The sequence below is a fragment of the Pseudonaja textilis genome, chromosome 17 (assembly GCF_049901715.1).
Source record: "Pseudonaja textilis isolate UNSWEBS1 chromosome 17, rPseTex1.2, whole genome shotgun sequence".
NCBI classification, from domain to species: Eukaryota; Metazoa; Chordata; class Lepidosauria; order Squamata; family Elapidae; genus Pseudonaja; species Pseudonaja textilis.
In genome coordinates, this window is record NC_142006.1 from 2975335 (window position 1) to 2998514 (window position 23180).

General features: G+C 47.2%; 1 protein-coding gene across 12 annotated transcripts in view; it reads right to left on the bottom strand.

Annotated features, from left to right (window-relative positions):
* The window catches only part of SPTAN1 (spectrin alpha, non-erythrocytic 1), a 71554-nt gene extending 48585 nt beyond the window's left edge, over positions 1-22969 (bottom strand). For 4 of the 12 annotated variants that reach the window (XM_087914333.1, XM_087914326.1, XM_087914331.1 and 1 more), the window contains exons 1-13: positions 22812-22909; positions 18946-18996; positions 12521-12760; positions 12262-12387; positions 8231-8371; positions 6471-6617; positions 4710-4843; positions 3886-4030; positions 2849-3003; positions 2041-2176; positions 1530-1631; positions 715-852; positions 82-192 (exon numbers count right to left, since the gene is read on the bottom strand). In XM_087914333.1, the coding sequence (XP_087770459.1) occupies positions 82-192; positions 715-852; positions 1530-1631; positions 2041-2176; positions 2849-3003; positions 3886-4030; positions 4710-4843; positions 6471-6617; positions 8231-8371; positions 12262-12387; positions 12521-12760; positions 18946-18978 (1608 nt within the window). In that variant the 5' untranslated portion in view covers positions 18979-18996; positions 22812-22909. Of the gene's footprint in view, positions 1-81; positions 193-714; positions 853-1529; positions 1632-2040; positions 2177-2848; positions 3004-3885; positions 4031-4709; positions 4844-6470; positions 6618-8230; positions 8372-12261; positions 12388-12520; positions 12761-18945; positions 18997-22811 lie in introns of those variants that run through there. The other 8 variants (XM_087914337.1, XM_087914332.1, XM_087914336.1 and 5 more) reach the window with 4 other exon arrangements.
* Between the last annotated feature and the right edge of the window lie 211 nt (positions 22970-23180).

Consider the following 23180-nt stretch of genomic DNA (forward strand, 5'->3'; position numbering starts at 1 on the left):
TTTTTTAAAAGTATTTTTTTTTAAATCAAGTGGTATGGAGGACCATTGGGAAATAAATAAAACAAAAAAAAAACGGCTTACGGTGATTTTCTCTTCTTGGGCACTAAGTGACTTCTCAAAATCTTCATGCTTCTTCAGCAGGGCCTCCACGCTGTCCAGAGAGTCCCCAAGATCTTCATTGAGCAAGAAGGCCTTGTTAAAAGAAAGACAACACAAAAACAGAAAGGGCTGGATTTAGCAAAGCAGATAGGCCACCAGGGAAGACGGACAACAGAAGGGCCGTTTGGGTAGAAGGCAGAATATCCAGGACGCACAAGATCTGGTCAGGGTCAAGGCAGTGGCCCCCAAACCTTTGGGGCCTTAAGGACCGGTTCCATGGAAAGAGGTTTTCCCACGGATCAGAGGAGACAAGGTTTCACATGCTGCCTGCATCCCACAAAGGGGGCTTTGCTTGTTTGTTTGCATGGCCCAGGTCCAACCAGTGCCATTCCCCGGACTGGGGGAATGGCACTGGTTGGACCTGGATCTTTCTCAGGGTGCACGGTACAAACTGGTTCCCAGCTCTCCAGCTCTTCGTCAAGCTGTCATCCCGCCCCAATCCAATTTCCCATCACGTATACATTCAGTTGCTTGTCCGCTTGTTCCCCCTCCCAGCCTTTGAGGGCAGGATGCCTGCAAGGCGCCAAGCCGAAGTTGGCAGATCTGTCCGCTCACCTCTTGTTTGCTCATCCAATTGTCCACCTGCTCGGTGTCGCGGTAGAAAAGCTGCAGGTCCATGCATTGCTCGTACTGCTGCCGACGAAGCTCCCACAGTTCCAGCAGGGCTGTTCTTTCCTCGGAGAGGATGGTCAGCTGAGAGTAAAAGAAGAAACCACCTGGAGCTCAGAGGCAGCCACCTCAAACAGCCCACACGTTCTTAAGAAGAGGGTTGATCTGGAAAAAAAACTATTTGCCTACTCCTGGTTTCCTTATCAGAGGGGCAATTAAGATACTTAATATGTTCACCCTGAAGCTGACTTGAGCGGAGCCATATTGGAGCTGAGGGAAAGGGAGGAGGGATTAGAGAGAGAGGGGCTCGTGTAGGCAAAACAAAATATTTTCTCTTGAGAACCAAGGGCATTCTCAAGCCTGGACTGTGGAAGGAGAAGTGAGGTCACCAGACAACCAGACAGCGTCTGGATTGGACCATGTGATGTGACGGATTGTTTGGGATTGTGGGAAAACTTTATCGTTTTAACTCAGTGGAAACCGCGGGAATCTTCCGAGGCGGTTTGCATCAGCTCTGGGCCAATATGATATTTTCAATAGAGCTATTCTTTGAGGAATGTGCCTGCCTTGGAGTTCTGCCTGACAGGGAAACGATTACTTGGCAGCCTGATATAATATAGATCAAGCCAATTTAAGGGGGGGGGGCTGGTCAAAATAACTTTCCTAAGAGGAGAGGAAGAGATAACGTGGACCCCACAGGATCTAAATACCCCGGCTGGCTCGCTCTCCTTCACTTTCTCGCTGGCGATAAAGTCGCTTACCTTCTCCTTCACTTCATCAGATGCGTAATGTCCGGCAGCTAGCAAGGTCTGGCCAGAGTCGTCCGCAGATTTAAAGCTATCTTCGTGAGCATCGATTTCTCCCTGTGGCCAAATAACAGTCGGAACACGGTTCACATTCTCAAATCACTTAGAGCCACGCGGTTAGAAACCACAACACCACCCACAAATGCGCAGAGGAGCATCCGGTAACCATCGGGCAGGGTTCTGGAGGCCAAAATGTATCTGAAAGGTCCAAGGAAGGACCTGGTGGGCCCATCCATAAACTCCGTTCAAAATGCAACAGCTGGACGCTTGGCCTCCAGTTTGTAGCTACTCAAGGTTCTGGTTTTAAGGGGAAGATGAGCTGACATGCCAGTTGGACGGATTCTGGGGAAACCACCGCCAGTTGCTCTCGATCAGGTTGGCCAAAGACGACTGGAAGTTCGATCTGCTTACCAAGTTTCTCCCATCTCCCGGGGAGGGGACGGAGTCCATGGTGGCACACACTTACCTTATGTTCCTGGTGTCTATCCAGCAGGGCCTCCGCTCCCGCTACATCGTTGGCAAGCTCGTCAGCATTAATCAGAGCTTTCATCTCCGTCACCCAGCTTGTTAAATCTCGAAAATCGGCCAGGAATCGCTGCAGTCTTCGGGTGACGAGAAAAGGCAGAAGAAGAAGAAAAGAAAGAGCATTTGTACATGAATCCAAGCTTCTCCGTCCTGTCATCCTGGGTCCATGATAGTGAACCTATGGCAACGCTTGCCACAGGGGGCACTCAGAGCCATTTTGTGCCACTTCACTGCACATGCGCGTGCCTCACAGCTCATTCTTCGGCCTGTTGGAGGTCTTTTTCGGCCTCCCGGAGGCTTGAGGACAGCTTCTACAGCCTTTGCAGGCCGAAAAATAGGCCCGTTTCACCAATTCCCTGTATTTCCAGAAATAACGGAAGTAACAAAATGGGCCAATTTTTCAGTCGAAAAAGCCGAAAAAGGCCTCAAATAGTCTGAAAATCAGCTGGGAGACACAGTGCAGGTAAGGGGGCGGCTGGAGGGGGAGGATTGCACGCACATGCACAGGGGGAGTGGTGTGTGTGCACACATTGCCTTCTGGGTGCTGGCATGTGAGTGTGCGCATGCAATTTTCGGCACAGGAGCCCCAAAATGTTCAAGGTTCTGTGATGCCTGCCTGCCTGAACTCTGCCACAACCGAAAACTTTCCCCCTCTCTCTCCGATCTTCGTGTCTTTTGCCACGTTTTGTTGCTTGGTGGGGGGTAGGAGAAGAAGGGAATCTCTCTTTACGAGCATGATAGCCTCTTACCTGTAAGAGTCGTTCAGGCGTGCGTGCCTCTCAGCAGCCCGGGTGCGAATCTGCTCCCAGTTTGCAATCAGCTCCTCCCGCTTCACGTGGATCTGAGAAGCGCTGAGAGGGTGGGACTCCTGCAGCCGGTCGGCCTCTGCACCCAGAGCCTTCACCTAAACACGGCGGAGAAACGTAGATTAACCCCCAGAGCAATAGAAGCCGTGAGAAAAAAAGGAAGCAACAATTAAAGTGGTAACAAGAACGTTAAGAACACCGTGTCAAACTCTTAAAAATGCCCACATATTTACAAATATCACCATCACTTTTTAATGACCCCATAATCTCTTGCAGGTTAGAGTTCTGGGCAACTCAATGGAGCTGAGTGCTTACTGGCTGGATGCCCTTCCTGTCACCAATGCGGAGGTGTTTTTTTTTTTTTTTTTTCAGCAGATAAATTCTCATTGTGCCCAGAAAGGAATATCAGCCTCTACCTAGGATCGAACTCACAGTCTCCTGATTGTGAGGCGACAGCTGCACCTCTAGGCCACCACAACCACACTATTCTTTATGAATATACTGGAAACAAATTAAGGTTACGGCTGTAACTGAGCAAACATGATTAGCACGTAACAGATTTTGGGGGGATTTTGCTCAACAACCACAAATCTTTTGTCACTGACTGAAACTAAACTGTATTTACTTGGGAGTAAGGCTGGGAGGTGATTGCCCCTCCCCTAAGGTATAAAGGAAGTGCAAAGGTAGAGAAACCTTTGCAGGAAGCAAAGTCGTTTGCTTGTTCGGATTAATCCTTAAAGCTCTGTGTGGACTTTGTACTTCAGTTGGTTTTTTTTTACAGTTCATTTGGCACTTTAGTTGTTGGCAGCCAATCAAAGGAGAGAAAGGTGGGTGCTTATCTCGAGGGACTGTTTGGGACTCATGACGGGCTGGGAATGAACGTAATTCCCAGCGTTGAAATAAAACAGGGATTGTTTTAACTGAGCGTGTGCTTAATTATGGTCTCGGAAGCCTTGCTCAGAACACCCAACGGCACCCACCTTGTCTTCCAAAGCGGCCAGATCTCTCTCCAAGCCCTCATGTTTACGCAACAAAGCCTGCACGCTCGCAAGGTCTCGTCCGAAATCATCCGAAGCCATCAGCTGCTCTTTCTCCTTAATCCAGCTTATCGTTTCATCCACATCTCTGTAAATACAGACCGGAAATCAAAGTATGCCTTTCCCAAGCATTCTCCGGTTTTGGAGGGAAGAGGGAAGGTTTGCAGGCAAACCAAAGCGATAGTCCCTCTGTGGCTTTATTTATATCCCAAGAAAGAATTTTTATGAGGGAGACACAGAAGGGAGAAACTCATCTCTGGTTACCGTTACTTTCTCAACACCTGATGATTTTATAAAGCATATCAAGAATGGTTGCTGGAATTGGGTATGTCTGGCTTAATGAAAAGAAGGACTATGGGAGACATGACATCAGTGTTCCAGTATCTCAGGTGCTACCCCAAAGAAAAGGGAGTCAAGCTATTCTCCAAAGCACCTGAGGGCAGGAGGAGAAGCCATGGGTGGAAACTAATCAATGAGAGAAGCAACTTAAAACTAAGAAGAAACTTCCTGACAATGAGAACAATTAATCAGAGGAATGGCTTAACTCTAGAAGATGTAAATGCTCCGACACTGGAAGTTTTTAAGAAAAGACTGGATAACCATTTGTCAGAAAGGATATAGGTTTCCTGCCTAAGCGGGGGGGGGGGGTGGACTAGAAGATCTCCAAGGTCCATTCCAACTCTGTTATTCTATTCTATCATTTTCGGGCAAAAACTCAGGCAGACGGCCATTTTTAACTGTGTCAACCCAACCAGTCAAACTTATACCTGTTAAATCGTTGCACCTCGGCGGCGCCGAAGAGCTTCCCCTGCCTCTGGAGAGCCAGTCCTTTCAGCCGCTGCCAACTCGTGTTGACCTCATCCTGCTTAGACTTAATCAACTCCTCTTCCGGGTGCTGTTCCTAGAAAGGGGAAAACGGAGAATCTTTGGGTGGTTCATTCATGATTGGAAAGCAACGGCTGCGGTCTGACACCCAAATCTCAATCGTTCCACAAACGGACTAATACCAGAATTTGTTACGTCTTCCGCCCGTGTCCTGGAAATGCTTTGGACTTGGGTGTCAGCCGTCCCGACTCGTGAACCCAAAATAAGGAAACCCTCTCGCAAGCTTTGAATTCCCCAAAGTAAAACTTTATTTGGATATGCCATTTCGGTACCGATGAAGGAAAATCAGTTTTGATTTTCCCGCGCAGATGCTTGCCTAGTTTAACAATAGCTTCCCCCTTCTCCCCACCCCTTGTCTAATTACGAGACGTCTGTTTGTTACGGGAACAGTCACTCTCTTTCTCCAACACCTGCAGGGGTGACCTTGATGGTTTCCAGGCTCTCACGATCTCGGCGTACATTCTCGGCATTCCATTTCCCTGCCCATCAATCCATTGGCAAGTTGAAAACCGTTAAGGTTTGACAGAAGCAATCTTGACACTTGGTCACAGAGCTACTATCCGCTGTAGAACCATTCCCCGACACACACACACACACCCAGTTTGTGTTCCTGGATTCACACCCTTTAAATCCTTAACGTGCGGGAAAAGAGAAGTGCCAATTTGGGGGGAAGGCTGCCTTAAATCCCTTTCAGAGGTCAGGAAACACTGGTGTTTTGTTTTGTTTTTTAAATTTTGAGAAGGGCAGTCCTAAAGGACACAGAAAAATGGCCACGCTACAATGAGGCACTTCAGAAGTCTCTGGAGCAACGTCAAAAAAGCAGCTAAGGAGCTCCTTGTTCCTTAGGAATGACGGAAAGCAGAATGGATGGTGTGATAGGTAAGGTAAGTATTCCTTTAAAAATATACAGCTATAGTAATGCCGTATTTACCCTTCAGAGGAACTAAAGACAGGGTTAACCTAAAGGGTTAATATCACAGATGGAAAGTATCGACTCAAGACATGGGCAGGGCATGGTTACTGGGTCAAAAGCCCAGTCCCGACTGGAATAAGCACTCTCTGCATGGTTGCAGGTGGACTAGAAACATTTCACATTAAAGTTTCAGGAAGGTGTGGCCAGGGCCGTCCGACAGGTATCAGCTGCCTTCAGAGTCGGAGATCAGTGGGGAAGAAGAACAGCTGGAGCCTGTTCCCAGTGTGCGCATGCACAGAGCTGCCAGAAGGAGGGAACAGCTAAGGAACAAGGGTCGACTCGGGAATAAAGCCACAGGTGGACAGTGAATGGCTCCTCCCAGAGGGAATAAAAGAGGGGCGAAAAAGTGGGGTTTTGGAGGAGACAATTGGTTCCCTTGGGTGAAGATCTGTTCGTGCGTTCTTGCTAATTATTGTCTGCCACAATGCGGCATCTGAAAGGTATCGGCCTGGCAACTCTCCCAGCCCGATAAAGGTCTGTAATTGTGGAATCTCTTGAAAGATGGCTGGCCGGGATTTTGCTGGAGAGGAATTCACTGTAAATTAAATAAAAGGGCTTTTATCGAGACAAGGAGTCGGCTTCGTGCTGTTGGGGAAGCCTAGGTCAAAACACACAGGACCTAAGCAGGCCACGCATGCCAACGGCTCCCACCATCGCTTGAGGTTCTGACCTGGATCAGCTTGCCGGCAAACTGGTTCACTTCGTTCACCCTCTCCTCGTGGGCTGCCAGGTCCGTCTGGAACTCTTCAAACTTCTTCTGCAACACCTCCACGTGCTCAAGGTCCTGGCCCAGCTCCTCCGAGGTTACAATGGCCTCCTGGGAACAACAACGAAAAGCTCGGTCAGCAGGCTAGGAAAGGAACAGACCGGGATAACCGATCCGCAATGGCAGCCCTGTTCTGTGGCTTGGGGAGCTTTTAAAGGGCCTGAGAGAGTTAAGACCCTCTCTTCTGAAAGAGAGCGGCAGATTGGAAGAGGGAATCTTGAATTCAGTGTTGGAAGATTGATTCTAGATAGTGAGTAAGCTACCATTCCCCCCCCCCAAAAAATAAGACCCTGTCTTATCATTTTTTTGCCACCAAAAAAGGCACCAGGTCTTATTTTCAGGGGATGCCATCCACTGACTAATCTCACTAGCATACAACACCCCCCAGGCCTCCTTTTCGCTGTCAGAGGCCTTCTTCGGAGGGCGGCAAGGCTTTCCTGAAGGCCTCTGCAGCCGATAACAGAACTCTGGATCGATCCAGAGCTTTGTTACCAGTTCCAGAGGCCTTCAGGAAAACCTGGCCAGCCTTGCCGGCTGCAGAAGAAATGGGCCGGCAAGGCAGGTGTCGGGGTGTGCGAGGCCCAGCTACAACGGTCCAAAGATAAGGAGTAGGGCAGCTCCACCCCCCGCATCTGCACCCTAGCTTAATTTTTACTTGTGCACTCTGGAGTGGGCAGGGTCTTATTTAGGGCTTATTTTGGGGGGTAGGGCTTATATAGGGCACACGTGTAAAGATCAAGCTAGGGCTTACTTTCAGGGTAGGTCGTATTTTCGGGGAAACAGGGTAAGCTAGCCAGATGTTCTATTGGAACATTGAGGAAATGTTTCCTCTTGGTTAATCCAGTTTCCTGGTTCCTTCCCAATCCCAGATCTAAATCAAGGCCAGTGGATCTCCCAAACCCGCTACTTAACCTTCGCTTCTTTAAAAAAACACAATTCTGCTTCCCCAATGAAACACAGTTGAGCCCCCTGACGGACCACCACAATCGATCCCCAAATTTCTGCCGCTAAGAGAGGCATTCGTTGAGTGAACTTTGCCTCATCTTATGGCCTTTCTTGCGCACCCTTGTTAAGGGGGTCACTGCTGTGGTTACATCAGCAATAGCAAGGTTGCGAAGGGAACCTGGATCCCCCGTTGACTTTGCAGGTCAGGAACTTGCAAAAAAAAAGTGATCAAACGATCCCGGGATTCCGCAACGGATCCTGGGACTCTGTAAACATAAGCCAGTGGCCAGATTTTGAACATGTGACCATCGGAATGCAACCTCAACAGTTGTTAAGTGTGAACAACGGTCCTGAGTCCCTTTTTTCAGTGCTGTTGTAAGTTCAAACGGAACTATCTTATTTAGAATAGAATGAGCTGGAAGGGACCTTGGAGGTCTTCTAGTCCAGCCCCCTGCTCTCTCGAGCAAGAGAACCTACACCATTTTAACTTTCACCGTTCTCAATAAGTTCTTGTTTTGAGTTCACCCCATTCATTGAAAACATCACTGGATCTAACACTATATTCCATTTTAAAAACATCTGAGAGATACAAATGCCTTGATCGTTGATAACCAGACTGGTATTTTCAAATCATGTTGTTCCCTTGTTTTCTCCCATTAGACCTTCAAGGTAAAAAAAACGAAACAACTAAGTCCAGGAAGGGCTGTTGACGCAGAGACCTTGTCATTGATCCAATCCAACACATCGCCGCATTCTCGTAAGTACTGCACCAGCTTCTGGGCATGGAACAGCCTGACCCCTTTCTCTCGCATCTTCTCCAGAAGCAGCTCCCACATCCGGTGAAGCTCCTGCAGTCGACTCTGGGGAAGAAGGACGACAATAACCATGACTTGCCTTAGACACACACACACACACACACACACAAAAGGTGCTCATATGAGCCGATGTAACGTGAGTATATTTTTACTTCGGGCTGAGCTGTACAGGTTCCTCATAAACAAAAACAGCAACGGCAATAGGACTTAGACTTATATACCGCTTCACTGTGCTGTATAGCCCCTCTCTAAGCAGTTTACAGAGTCAGCCTGTTGCCCCCAACAATCTGGGTTCTCATTTGACCCACCTCGGAAGGATGGAAGGATGACTCAACCTTGAGCTCTGATTAGCTTGAACTAATGGCAATGGGCAGAGTTAGCCTGCAGTACTGCATTTTAATAACTGTGCCACTACAGCTCTTAGATATAGACATATAAGTAGATATGATAGATAGATGATAGACAGACAGACAGACATAGAAATAGATAGCAACAGCCCTTAGACTTATATACCGCTTCATGGGGTTTTACAGCCCACTCTAAGCAATTTAAAGAATCAGCCTCTTGCCCCCAACAATCTGGGTCCTCATTTTACCGACCTCGGAAGGACGGAAGGCTGAATCAACCTTGAGCCGGTCAGGTTCGAACTGCTGGCAATGGGCAGTTAGCCTGAAATACTGCATACTAACTACTATGCCACCACAGGTGATATAGATAGATAGATAGATAGATAGATAGATAGATAGATAGATAGATAGATAGATAGATAGATAGATAGAGTAAGAGCCAGTCAGGATTGAACTACTGGCAGCTGGCAGCCAGCAGAATTAGCCTGCAGTACTGCATTCTAACCACTGCGCCACCACAGCTCAGTGCTCACCAAATGCTACAAGGCAGCTCTGCGGCCTGAATTCAGGATTTTAAGGAGGGAACCAAAATGTTGGCAAAGTCAACAGACTCTTGTGGAAGGTGAAGAGAGAGAGAGAGAAAAAAAAAACAGGGGAAACACCATCCATCAAGCAACCACTTGCAACCACGAAGCATCAACCTGTTTTACTTGGCAACCGTCCTCTGTTCTGGGGACATCAATTAAAGCCAGATTAGAGAGGTCTCTCTCTGACACAGGCAGACCTGTTCAAAGTATGAGGTTTTAACGTTTGTAAGTTGTCACGGTACGTTGCTCAAAGGGGAAACTCAACAGAGTTGGAAGGGACCCTCAGAGGTCTCCTAGTCCAACCCTCTCTGCTCTGGCAGGAGACCTTATACTGCTACAGACAAATGAAGGTCCAAGCAAACCTCCAAGCAAGCCGTTGCTTGAGGCCGAGGTGGGTCTAAATGTCCTCTCGGACAATCCGCAGAGGGCAAGAACAAAGGTTTCTTGCTGGAAACAAATCAGCCACCAGAACATGCCTGGAAAGTCCCCCGCATTCTGACATCGTATTTCAGAGAAAGAGGGGAGACATAGGATCGCGTCTGTGAAATGATGAGGAAGTTCTGAAGACATGTCATGCTCCTGTCGGAATCTGATTCGGAGGGGGAGGCCAAGCAGCTGACGGGGAGTGGGAGTGTGGCTCCTTTGGCTGTGGAGGAAACTGGGGAAGGGCAAAGGCCAGCTGGGCAGAGCAGGGGTGAGGTAGAACAAGGGAGAGGGAATTCAGAGGAAGACCCAAGCCCACCTGCTCTTCCTCCTAGGGCACGCAGGGAGGAACGGAGAAGGGAGCAACGTGGGTTGCATGGCTTACGGGGGAGGAAAGGGCCCTGATACCCTTCATTAGCTGCAGCTGGGAACACAGTGTTTAAAAAGGGAAGCTGAGCACAGCCAACTGTTGAGAGCAAATCATGAATTATCTGGCGTCGTAGAGGCGTCTTCCCAACTGCATGTGTTTTGCTGGCCTTTCAAGTCTGCAATTCCTTCTCCTGCCCCGTCAAGTGAATTATTTCAGTGTGGTTTGTGTGGATTTTTAGTTACAGTTTGTATGTACTTTGTTTTCGGACTGAATTTCCTCCGCTTAAAGGCTGTCCTTGGGAGAGTTTTTTCTCCAGCCGAAGGTAACCTGGACATTGGGGGCAAAGTTGGAGATACTAAAGGGACTCTTCTTACTTATGTGATTGGCCTGCCTTTGTACCACACCCCAGGTCACCATAGGACATGGTTCTTACTTGACTTTGCCAGGGGAGGAGGTTCCCTCCTATTCTGAGTAATATTCAGGCGAGTGTTAAAAGGGCACTCTGGGGTTTGGGGTTTTGTGATCTGCAATGGTTTTTAAGCCCTTTTGGACCCTTAGCGTGGCCGGGAAAATTAGGATAGGCAAGGATGCCCTTTATGGTTTGAGGTTCAGGGGAAAGCCTCATTTCCCTAGACAAATTGGGTGGAAGAATTTCCTCCATGACCAAGGGTGTCCACCCTTGGGCTGATTTGCATAAGGGAGCCCTTATGCAAATGGTTGGCATTGATTTACATCAATTGTGTAAAGTATGTCAAGTGCAAATGGGACGTGACCTAAAAGATATTGCTTGCCTAATGGCATCGTTAGGTAAGCAGCAGGTATGAAAGGTATGAGGTATGAGTTTGTTTCATTCCAGTTGAGATGTTGCTGAGCCTAAAACTGACATTTTTCCACCCCTCCCTCTTGTCTCTGGGTTTTTAAATCTCAGAGGGTCTCTTTTTTGGGGGGAGGGGGGGGAGGAGGGAAGGAGACCCAAGGGAGGGTAGACATGATATTAAGAAATATGTGTCAGGATGCAGTCCGGGGTGCCATTCGTATGAAGAGAGACATGTTTTGTGTGTGTGCGTGTGTGCCATGCAGAGCAATTCTCCAACTGAAGGGAAACGAGAGAGGCACAGCTGAATTCAGAGGGGAAAATAAAACCCACAGAGGCATTCAAAGAACAACAAGAGTTCAAAAAAAAGAAACCACCACATCACACCACCCACGTAGCCACCTACTCGTATGTGGGCCCCAACCTGGGTGGTGGTGACTATTGGGCGCTGGGCAGTCCTGTAAGGGGTGAAAGACTGAACAGACAGATTACCACGGCAGAGAGAACGAAAAATGTCCCCAGAGCTACCGCCCACCGCCCATTCGTAAGTTGGGAGAAACTGGGCTTTGCTGGCCATGTAACTTGTGAACGACACTTATGAGAGGTGGCTCTTCTGAACGCGGGCTTCAACCCAAGAAAGCCCGTGGGCTTCTCCACAATCAGAGTTAGAAAGGAGAGAGCCTTGCCAGGGAAGCCTGGGCACTAAATGTAATTTGTTTTGTTTTTCCCCATGAGACCGGTCTATGAGGGCAACCTGGCCTACCCCTAATATGGGACCACCCCATTTAATCTCTCCCCTGGTGTAGCCAACAAAGCGAGAGCCTGTGGCTTAGAGGTTAATAATAATGACCTAATAATAATAATGACCTAATGGACAAGTCGCCTGGGTTTGAACCCCAGAAAGGGGGCATCAAACTCGATTTCTTTGAGGGCCACATTAGGGTTGTGTTTGACCTCCGGGGGTGGCCAGGGTCAGCTTGATATCGCTCGATTCAGGGGCGCCTGTGGTGGCTCCCAAGTTCCATGTTTGCTGGCAGAAGCACCGTGGGCCAGCCCTTCGCTGTTTCCAGGGTGGCCCCCCCGGACCAGATCTAAGGGCCCCCGTGGGCTGGATGGGGCCCCTGGGCCTTCAGTTTGACACCCCCCCCCACCCCCAGGGCTAGCTGATGAGAGCTAAATAGCTTGAAACAGATCTGTGCTAATCTCCCTTTATTTCTTGGTCGGGAGGGATAAATTCAACCCTCGGCGTTAAAACGTCAACCAGGCAGAGGGGATTTTTTTACTGCTGGGGTTTCAATGATTCATCGGCTGCTTCGGCCCAGTTCAGCCGGGCAGATCCACCCTCCGCGATTCAGACCTAAAAAAGAAGACTGCTGGAGGCCATCCACACTCACCCGGATGACTTCCATGGCAAAATGCCCCTCGTTGATCATCTGGTTCCCCGTCTCGTCCAGCTTAACGATGGCTCCGGAATTGGCCTGCACTTCAGCCTCGAAGGCTTGGTGCTTTTGCAGTTTTCCCTGGGGAGAGGGGAATAAATAGATATACATATATAGATATATATATATATAAAACGTAGGCCTCACCAGTTCTGCGCAGAGCCTTCCTGCGATATCTCAGCTGCTTCCCTCCCACACCTGAGGAGGTCCTTACCTGCAGATTTGAGGGGTCTTTGTAGCTTTCGTCAGAGGCGATCTGCAGTTTCTCCTGGATCCATTTCTCCAGCTCGTCTGCATCCCGCTGGAAAAACTGGAATCGGTAGGAATCTTCAAGCTTCTGGCGCCTCAACGTGGAGAGCTCCTTAAACCGGTGGTACCGATCCAAAACCTGCTGGCGTCTCTCCTGGATGTCCTCGGCTGTTTCCAGCACTTTTACGCCCGTGGGATCCATTCTCTGGAAGGCAAAAGGTACCCGTGAAGACCAGGAGAGAATACGGGGAGTCCTCCACCTACGACCGCCATGGATGGGGTGGCACTATCCCAAACAGACCCTGTGCGTAATCTCGGGGTTTTTCCTGGACTCAAATGACTCAAAGAGCAGGTGGCGGGGTTGTGGCCGGGAGGGCCTTTGCACAACGGCGGATTGTGCATCAAGTTACGCCCTTTCCTGGATCAGAGGTCCCTACTCACAGTCACTCATGCCCTGGTCACGTCCCATCTTGATTATTGTAACGGGCTCTACATGGGGCTGCCCTTGAAGAGCACCTGGAAGCTCCAGTTAGTGCAAAATGCAGCAGCCTGCAAAGGTTTTTGTACAGACCTCGGTGTGCGCATCTGTCACCTCTTCTGCGGGAGCTGCATTCGCTGCCGATTTGCTTCCGGGTGCAATTCAAGGTGCTGGTTATCCCCTTTAAAGCCCTTCATGGCTTGGGACCAGGTGATCTGAGGGACCGACTCTTGCCGGTCACATCTACCCGACCCATCAGACTGGGGAGGCAGGGAATGTCGCAGGTCCCATTCCTGAGGGGGATACACCTGGTGGGACCCAGAAAAAAGGCCTTCTCCGTGGTGGCTCCCTCTCTCTGGAACATCGTTCCCCTTTAGAGATTAGAACGGCCCCTATTTTAGCTCTCTTCCGGAAGGCGCTAAAGACCTGGTTCTGCCAGCGGGCCTGGGGAACCCAGAGCGGGATGGAGCCCATCCAATGGCTCATGGGATCTGTCGTCGGGGTGGGAGTTGGGGAGTGGCGGTGATTTATTTTTTTCTAGATTTTGTTCTATTGTACTTTATTAATTTATTTGATTACTTTTGTTAATTTTTATTGTTTTTATTTATTATTTATTTACTTGGTTCTAAATATGGTTTTACATTGTGTAAGCCGCCTCGAGTCACCAGGAGCGAATAGGCAGCAACATAAATCCAATAAATAAATAAAATAAATAAATGGAGCAGCCTCACAATTGCTGCCGCCACACGAGACCTTTGTTTAAAGAGAGCTTTGCCCCTCCCCTCCCGTTTTACGACCTTTCTGGCTGCAGTTGTTAAGTGAATCTGGTCTCTCCGTCAACTCTGTTCGCCAGAAGAGCCGCAAACGGGGATCATGTGACCTCAGGACACGCCCACCCACCCCTCCCAGTCATAAATATGAGTCAGTTGCCAAGCGGCTGAATTTGGATCACGTCGCCGCGGGGAATGCTGTTACCGGTGCAAGGGTGAAAAGCGGCTGTTAAGTCCCTTGGTTCCATGCCGCTGTAACTTCGAACAGTCCGTAAGCGAACTGTTTAATGTAAGTCGAGGACTAGCTGCACCTTCAGCTGCGGTTGCTAACCACAGCAGTTGTCGTTCCCGATGAACAACTGAAGGCACCACCTGCATTGCAGTGTTTGAAAACACAAGCTTGGGAAGAGAGGGAGGAGGAGGAGGAGGGAGCAGCTGAATTGCGCTCTTTAACCATGTTCATTTAAACCGGGGGTCTCTAGACTTGGCAGCTGTAAGACTTATGGACTTCAGCTCCCAGAATTCCTCCTCCTCCAGTCATGTTAGCTCAGGAATTCTGGGAGTTGAAGTCCACAATCTTAAGCTTGCCAAGTTTGAAGACCCTTGTGATAGATGATAGATTGGATAGAGATACTGTAGATAGATAGATAGAAAGATAGAGAGATATAGATGATAGGCAGATGATAGATGTACTGTAGATGTAGATTATAGATAGATGATAGATATACTGTAGAGATATAGATTATAGATAGAAGATAGATTGATATACTGTAGATAGATAGATGATATGCTGGAGGTAGATAGATAATTGGTCAGGACAACCAACTGGTTGTCTCCGAAAAAAGATGCAATACGCGTGCTTGAAAGCACCTGAGCGATAGCTGGGCAGGCAGTCCTCGACTTACAATGGTTTGCTTAGTGACCGTTCAAAGTGACAACGGCACCAGAAAAAAGGGAGAGTTATTCACGCTTATGACCATTCCAGCAACCCCACTGGTCACACTATCAAAATTCAGGTGGTTGGCCACTGGCTCGTACTTACGACGGGTTCGCAGTGCCCTGAGCTCATGTCATCTCCTTTTGTGATCTTCTGACGAGCGAAGCGACCTTCTGGGGAAACCGGATCTTCTTAACAACCGGGTGCGATTCAGGCAAGAAAGGTCATAAAATGGGGGGGTGGAGGGGCAAAATTCACTTAAGGAATGTCTCACTTAACGGCAGGAATGCAGGGCTCAACTGTGGCCGTTAAGTCGAGGACCGCCTGTCAATGAATTGCTCAAGGGATTGCTACCATGCTAAATGCAGTCTTTTTCCCAAATGCTGCAACCTTGGATGGTGGCCGAGAAAGTTTCACCCGTTTCCGCTGGCGTCTCTTTCCGGGGTTCCCTTTAATTCAACAGCTCCTCAACTTACGACCACAATTCAGCCCCCCCAAATTTCTGTCACTAAGGGAGACAGTTGTGAAGCGCGTTCCTCCTCCGTCCTTTCTGGCTACAAGCCCTTAAGTGAATCACCGCAGTTAGGTTACTAATTAGGTAAAATCTGCCTCTCCCCGTCGACTCTGCTCGTCAGGCGTGACGCCGTCATAAATACGAACCAAGCGCCTGGATTTTGATATCCTGCCGCAGGGAGGCTTGCAATGGTTGTGCGAAAAGTGGTCGTGTTAACGTCGGTCACTAAACAAACCACTGTTGAGGACTACCTGTACCTTGGATTCCCCACCGGCTGTAAACCAAGGGTTGCCTAGAAGCTCTCGTCCCCTGGCCCATGCGCCTGTGCTTTTAGTTTTAGACCGGGAGCTGCAAAACAACGCGCCTCTTTTGCTATTCACGTCGCACAATCTTACTTGCCCTTCAACTGGAATCTGTTTGTGTGTGTGTGTGTGTGTCTAGAAAGGAAAAAGGCTCCCTTTGTAAGCCGAGGGAGAAAACTAAGTCAATTGGAAGTGAAGTGATGTTAGTGTGGGAATAATGCGCTGTTCTTTTCCACAGGAACAAAAAAACACACAGTTTTGGAAGGAAGGAAGAAAAAAAACCCTCCACGCACAACTCGCTGACATCAGCAGGGCTCTTGCCTTGCCAAAGCTGGAGAATCACACGCGCGCAGCCTGTCCACCGCAGCAGTGGCAGTGCTGCAGAGCGATGCAGCCTGCATGACACCCCCCCCTCCGCCCCGAAGCTGGCCAGCCTGGGCCTTCGACGGGGGCTTGGGAAGCATCCATCTTTTATCCTCTACTACCCCACCCCAAAATGGAGACCGGGTTGGGTTTTTTTTTCACACTTCTCTGGGGCGTTGATAAGAACAGACTTTGCTCTCCGACTCACTCACACACACACCACTTGCAAAGGGGCCACCATCACATTCCACACATTTTCTGTTGCGCAGGACACAAACCGGGCCCCGCCCAACGACGCAACTGCCTTCTGCTGATAAGGTCAGAGAGACCGAGGGAAACGTCCAGGCTGGAGAGGGAAGCTGGATTCGAAGGCTTATTATTCTGGTCAACTCCCCGGAAACACCCCCCAACCCCAAGCCCACTAAACAGGCTGGACTTCCCGATCCTCACCCTCCCCTGGGCCAGCACGGCATTCCCCTGTGCTTGGCAGTGGCTAATGGGAATTGGAGCCCTGCACATGGGTAGGTTAGGAAAGCCCCAAGGATTTACACAAACGTTTTAAAGGAGAGGCCAGGAAAAAGAGCTAAAGAGCTTCGAGATTTGAAGAGAGAAGCAATTCGAAATCGGCCAATTCTTTGCTTTTAAAGAGGCTTTTTGCTTTTGGGGCAGGGGGGGGAATTGTGCACTCCCCGAGGTTTTGTCCAAACAACAATGGGGCAGGTGTGAGGCTGATAGGCAAAGGAAGGGATGTTGGCGAACATCCCCCTTCAAAGCAATTAAAATACAAAAGAACGCCAGGCACCTGGTAGAGAATGCTGAACAAGGGGTATTTTTAGCCTCTGCAATGCAACAGCGATAATGCTAGCAAATGCCATTCAACAAAGGAAAAGCCGTCCCACATGGATGGATTAAAGGGGTTTTAGAACCCTGCTTAGGCCCCAGGCCAAGTAATGGGATTTTCCCCCACCTCCAAACTGGAATCCTGTATATTCTACGGCCCAGGGAAAACCTAAGCCACATAGGAAGAGCTTACTTAGCAAGACCACCCCAGAAATGGGGTGCCAGCCTCCTGTTTTAACCGCTTCCAGGTGAAGTGAGTGGTTTTGTTCTACCTGTCCAGAGGCTACAGCCACATAGATAATACCTTTTCTAAGCTCTATGTTTAAGAGAGAGAAATATTTCATTTTAGCATCTCTGTGTTGCTGTGTTTTCTTCTGCAACACCTCCACCACGATGCCTAGTTCTTTTTCAACATGAAATTTTCTAACTGTGCGTGTTTCTTCCTAAATTGTGTGTGTGTGTGTGTGTGTGTGTGTGTACGTACATGTGCTTCTATCTCTTTAACATCCTGGAAGTGTACCCTAAATCTAGGCAGGGTTGGTTGCCTCAAGGATTTACACAAGCGGTTTTGAAGGGTTTTATTTTCAATCGTTTCCTTAATCTGAAATTCACTTTTCTTTTTGTTAGGAAGCTTTTCTTGGTGAAAGAGCCACCTCCTCACCTGTCGCATCTAGTTTAAAAGCCCAGCAGGGTGTAAACACCTATTACCAAGAAGAAGGCACAGAAAAAGCTACTTTGCTGCAGCTTATGCATATATGCATTCCGGCACACGGGCGTAAAGGCTGGTGGTGCCTTCGACAAGGCGAAATATTTATTGCCAGTTACCCTGAGCAAATTCCTTCCTTGTGCAAAAGGAACAATGTCAGCAGGGCTCCCTTTTAATCTACCTTGCCTCGGGGACCGTTGGAAGGCCTATTGTCCAGCCTGAAGATAAACACTTAAAATGCCCTTTTAACTACCTTCTCATCCGAACTATCGGAACTGACATGTCAACAAGCGTCCCTCTGCATGGCCTTCCTCATTATTCCAGGAAAGCTGAAATAACCTTCCACCAAAGGCCAAATGTAAATTTGGTACTTGGGATTCGGCTGCATTAAAAATGAGCTGTCGGTATCGAAGTCTGTCTCTGTGAGCAAAAGAGCAATTCTGTATTGCGGGTATCATGCGGCAGAAGCAAAATTTGGACAGCCTATAAATTGTTGACCCAGCCAGGCCCTTTTTCCTTCTACGTCTATCGTGATTTCAGCTGACAGCATCTTGAGGGTCCTTCTTATCCTCCTTGAAGGGGATCAATCAGGCGAGCATGAATCTTCATTTTAATGTCCTGCCATCTTAGCAGGAAGAAGGGCCAACCTTGCCAGCATGCAGCAAAGCACCGGGAAATGATAAAAGCCCAAATATCTGCAATTCCGTCACTTTGTCCAAAACGCAACCTTTTAACAGTAGGTACTTTAATAGAGGAGTGAAAATAGCATCCAAAATCCAGCGTAATGCCCAGGGGGGGTACACTGTTCCTTTTTATGCACAAGAATCCCTAAATACGCTGTTCGTTTCCATCACTATTTTAAAGGTAATGACCTTCAGTTACTGCCTTTGACTTTCAACCAAAATAAAGCAGAATTAGATCTTGCCTCTCTCAACTCTGAAATCTTTTATGGTTTGAGTTGAAAGAATAAAGAACGTTTAGATTTATCTATCAAATGAAGAAGTGGCAACTTTGGGTACATTTTTAAAATATGTTCCCACCTCTAAATTAGTCATAGTCATGCAGAGGTTAGCAAAAACTGCATTCTGTGCTAAATCACGCCAGGAAAAAATCTTACACAGCATGGACAAACACATGCGAAACATGCAGAATCTGGAATTCACAGAATTTGCAGCTCATTTGCTCCAAATACATAAATATAATTTCCCTGGCTTTATTTTGTTTGTATCGATGGGCACCCGATCATACTTTGCCTCTTTCCTATTCTGACCATTTATATATATATATATTGTAAAACGTTAATTGAAAACCCAGAAAAATTGCTTGGAAAAACAAAAGCGTATTAAAGCATTCTGATTCCACTCCATGCACCAAAGACAGAATAAAACTGAGCGTTGAAAATGCTCTTTGTCATGAGGGCGAGAAGGGCAGGTACATCAAACAAGGAAAAATGTGGTCCCGCATGCATATTTCCAAATACCTGGGCTCTGACTTTGCGAAAGGATGACAACATGATGAAGGAGTTCAGAGTCTAAAAGGGAGGAGGGATATACCAAGATAACGTTTTTATTAATTCTACGCTAAATCCATAATAAAGCTGCTATATTATTTTGTTATAATACCAGCCATTTTCAAACATTAATTGCATGAAAATTAACTCATCCTATATGCTTACTAACTCCTTTACCTGGTTAAAATTAACTATTTTTTTTAAAAAAGTAAAACTGCTTCTCACTACTGTAATTTTATTAGATCAACATTATTCTATTATTTCTGTCAATTCATTTAGGGTTTCTTACCAATGTGACAGAACTTTATTCCACAGCACAACTAAGTGAGAAATAAATCCAAGTTTAATTCCAACATAGACAAGTTTGAAAAATCTTAACATGATTTTACAAAATCAACTGATTTTTTAATTTGGATTTATCGCTTTGCTTGAGCTTTTTAATTCCAAAACAAATGTTTCCTAGAATATTCTAGTACCATCCTTTAAGTTCTTGTGCCAGAAGAAGATTCTAGACTACAGTTTGAATCACTACCTACATTGAACCTTACCTAACTGGATTTGCTTGAAATTAATTCTCACTGTCTATTCCTAATGGCACTCCCTAAAGTCTAAATGAAATAAAGTTAAGTAGCTGAACTGGAACCCATGTTTCAAAGCGAATAAATTAAAGAATGCAAGGCTTAAAATAATTCTATCTGTTAAAGTAACAGAAATTTCACTGAATAAGGATATTGTGTGGCTAACAAGCTGTATTATATTAACATCAATCCAAATACACTGCACGCATATGCCAACACACCTCACCTCAAATCCTGTCGGTTTATTCTGTGCAGAGATAGGCAATTAAGAGAACTGGACTGATTAATTACTTTAAATGTAGAGGATTATATACTCTGATAAAGCATAAAGGACAAAGGATTTATGCCAGCCCAAGTCCTTTCTTTCTGTATGCAAGAGATCTTGAAATATGACAGGCTGTACAATCATTTTATAAATTGTGGCACTTTAAGCATCATTAGCGCTCTAATACAGGCACTTTTAAAAAAGTCAGCTCAATTTCCAGGGTGCCCAATTTCCTGAAAATCCTGCTTTGGGGAAAACTCTTTTGCTGAGAACTGCCCCCCCCCCCTCGCCTGCAAAACCCCTCCTTCGCTCTGCTATTCCATTCCGCCCAACCTAGCAGAGAGCGGAGGATGTTTTAACACAACAGTGGGACGCCATTGCTGCAAATCCGAGGTTAGATGAACGTTCTCTTATATATATTTCCTTCTTTTTTTAAAAAAAAAAAATCAAACGGATGGATGACAAGTTTAGCCTTGTTCAAGGCTGGATCCCTGCTTTGCTCGTGGGAGGCAAAAGGCAGATCATTTGAAAGGGCGGCGTGTTTAATTTGCCGGCCATAATTGAATCTGAATGAAATTCCTGCTGTTGCACAGGGCGGATCCTGCCTCTCCCCCACTCCACACACACACACACACACACACAAGGTCAGTTGTGCATATCCTTTCCAAGGGTGGAAGGAACAACCAGTCCACCAAGCCCAGGAAAACAATGCAGCACCTACCACACCCAACTCACTTCCATCCTTAGCCTTTTCTTTTTTTTTAAAGCAAACCCAATGCAATTTCAGGTTTTGAGGAAAATTTGCAGGACTGAAAAGGTTTTTTTTTTTTTTAAATGGCAAGCTAAGGTGACAATACACACCTAAGGATTTGCGAGCAGCCCTGATGCAGAGTGCTGTACTAATAAATTATGGACAGAATGATCTCTTACAAAGGACAAGGGACTGAATGTCATAACTCAGTTGAATTTAGAATATCATCTGGTGTTAAATATATGTTACTTTTCCAAATTCAAACAAGAGGGCTATCGTCTTCGGTGTGCTTTTTGACAGAAATAATACCCACGTACGATATATCCCAAAGGTGCTTTATTTCCCAGAGAGAACCGGACTTCTTTGTTGTTATTTCTTTGAAAATGTTCTGCTTCTCATCCAAGAAACTCTTCAATTCAACAAGTCTTCCGTTCTTGGATGAGAAGCAAAATCTTTTCAAAGGAAAAGAAAAAAACAAGCAAAAAACAAAGAAAGTCCAGTTGTCTTTTGGGGGAAAAAAAAGCACGTTTGGCCCAAACATGGATCAGATGAGAATCTCCAGAGATATTTACATATATATATATATATATATATATATATGCTCCCTGCTCTATAATGCCTCTGAAGGGCTTAGAAAAATATAAACTACGAGTTTACTTTATACGCGGCCAATACGCTGGAAAAGGCTGACGGATGAGAGGCAGATGGTTAGCAGGAAGTGCAAAGATTAAGTTTGGTGTGTACATGATTGATAAGGGAATGAAGGGTTAAGCAATTAGAAGGGTTGGTTTCAGTCGGGCTGGGAAAAATATTTCAAGTTCCTTAGCATTTTCCTAGCCAAAATGCCTTGAGTCACTGCATTTTAATTCATCTGAAGATTCCCTGTCTTGTAGCAGATTTAATTTTAATGTGCTGGGTTGTCCATTGGCTGGAATCAAAATGGGATTTTATTTGGGGCTTCCACTTTTTCCCCTAGCAAATAATTCCATAGGGTTCATGTCTTTAAGAAGCCTATGACTAATCGAATTCATACAAGGAGATGACAATGACCTGAGAAATAACCACTACAACATAACCCTACAACTGTGGAAATTACAATATTTTGAAAAAAGAAAAGAAAAGAAAGAGATGGATACAAGGAAACAACCAGACCTTCAGTTCTGCCTGCTTTGTCAATTTCCTCCCAAGAATGGTTAAATGGAAATAAAAACATTTAAATAGCTACAGTTTCTCTTTGCTCCTTCTTTCTATAAATATTATTTTTAATGGAAATATTGTTTCCTCCACGCATTTGGAGGATGTTCTCTCAACAACAGTTCAATATGCAAACTGATTAGGATTACACTGAACTATATGCCCAGATCAGGAATCCGGTGCCTCTCCTACTTCTTCAGAGGCAGACAACAAAATCTTACTCCCAAGGCTGAGGTATGTACTCCTCATTCCAACTGCCCTGCAACCTGATCGCCACAAATTCAAATTATGCCTTGCTCCAAAGCCAAAATTCTTAGGATGCTGCAGCCACACAACCCTCAAAGAACACGAACGGAAAGCCCACCCTCCCAATGCATTCAAAGCCTCTTATTGAAAGCATATTGCCTTAAAAATAAAATTTACTACCAAATGCTTATTCCTTTGCAAAGTCTACTACTAGCTAGGTTTACAGGAGGGGCGCTTGACCATAAGGCAAACCAAATTTGTATTTAATCGGACGTGTGAAATCAACCCCTGCGCATTTGAACTGAATGAAAGCGGAGGAATACAATTGTAAACCATGATTTTAATACCAGGCATGGCAGGTTTGAGTCCATCAGTCACGGTTAACACAACCCAGCTGGGTGTGCAACAGGGAAACCTAACCTGCAGGTAAGAAATCGTGAGAACAAGAGTCCCTGGGGTGTTTTCCCCCTTTCCTTTCTGAATGCAGAAGGCCGGATGAAATCCAGCTTTCCAGACTTTGGGATACCCTAAAGATTCCAAAGCCCATCATGCCCCGCCGTGGGAAAGCTGGCCTGGGGCCGCTGGAGAGGAGCCAGGCTGCAATGCAACCTTAAAGATGCTTTGAAACACCTAAAGCGCCTTACCTGCCCACCCGGCGCAGGCGCAGAAGGCGCGCGCTCCCCCAGGGCGCCTAAAGAGGGCGCTCCGAAACCTCGCCCATCTTTTCGCCCCGCGCTCGGCCCCCACCCGCTTTCCTCAGCCGCCCTGCCGCCGCGTCCTCCCGCTTCCTCCTCATCCTCACCGGGTCGGTTCGAAGGGCTCTCTCGCTCGCTCTCTCGCTCTCTCTCCCCCACCTCTCCTCAGTCCGCAACGCGCGGCTCCGCCCCTCCTCACAAACCCCTCAGACACCGACTGCGCTTCGCCGGCGCCGACGCCCCTCTATATAAGATGGCCCGCGGTGACGTCATCGCCGCAGAGCCGGCCGCAGAAGCCGAAGCACGCTGGGGGAGGCGGGGGGGGGAGGCGGAGCTGGAGCGTCGGAAAAACCCGAAGCGGAAGGAATGCGAGCGGCCGAAGGTGCCCGAACGGGGCCGGAAAGAGCCGAAAGCTTCAAGGGCAAATGTCTGGTCGGTTGGCAATACCGGACGGAGTGCAAATCGGTGGTTTTTTT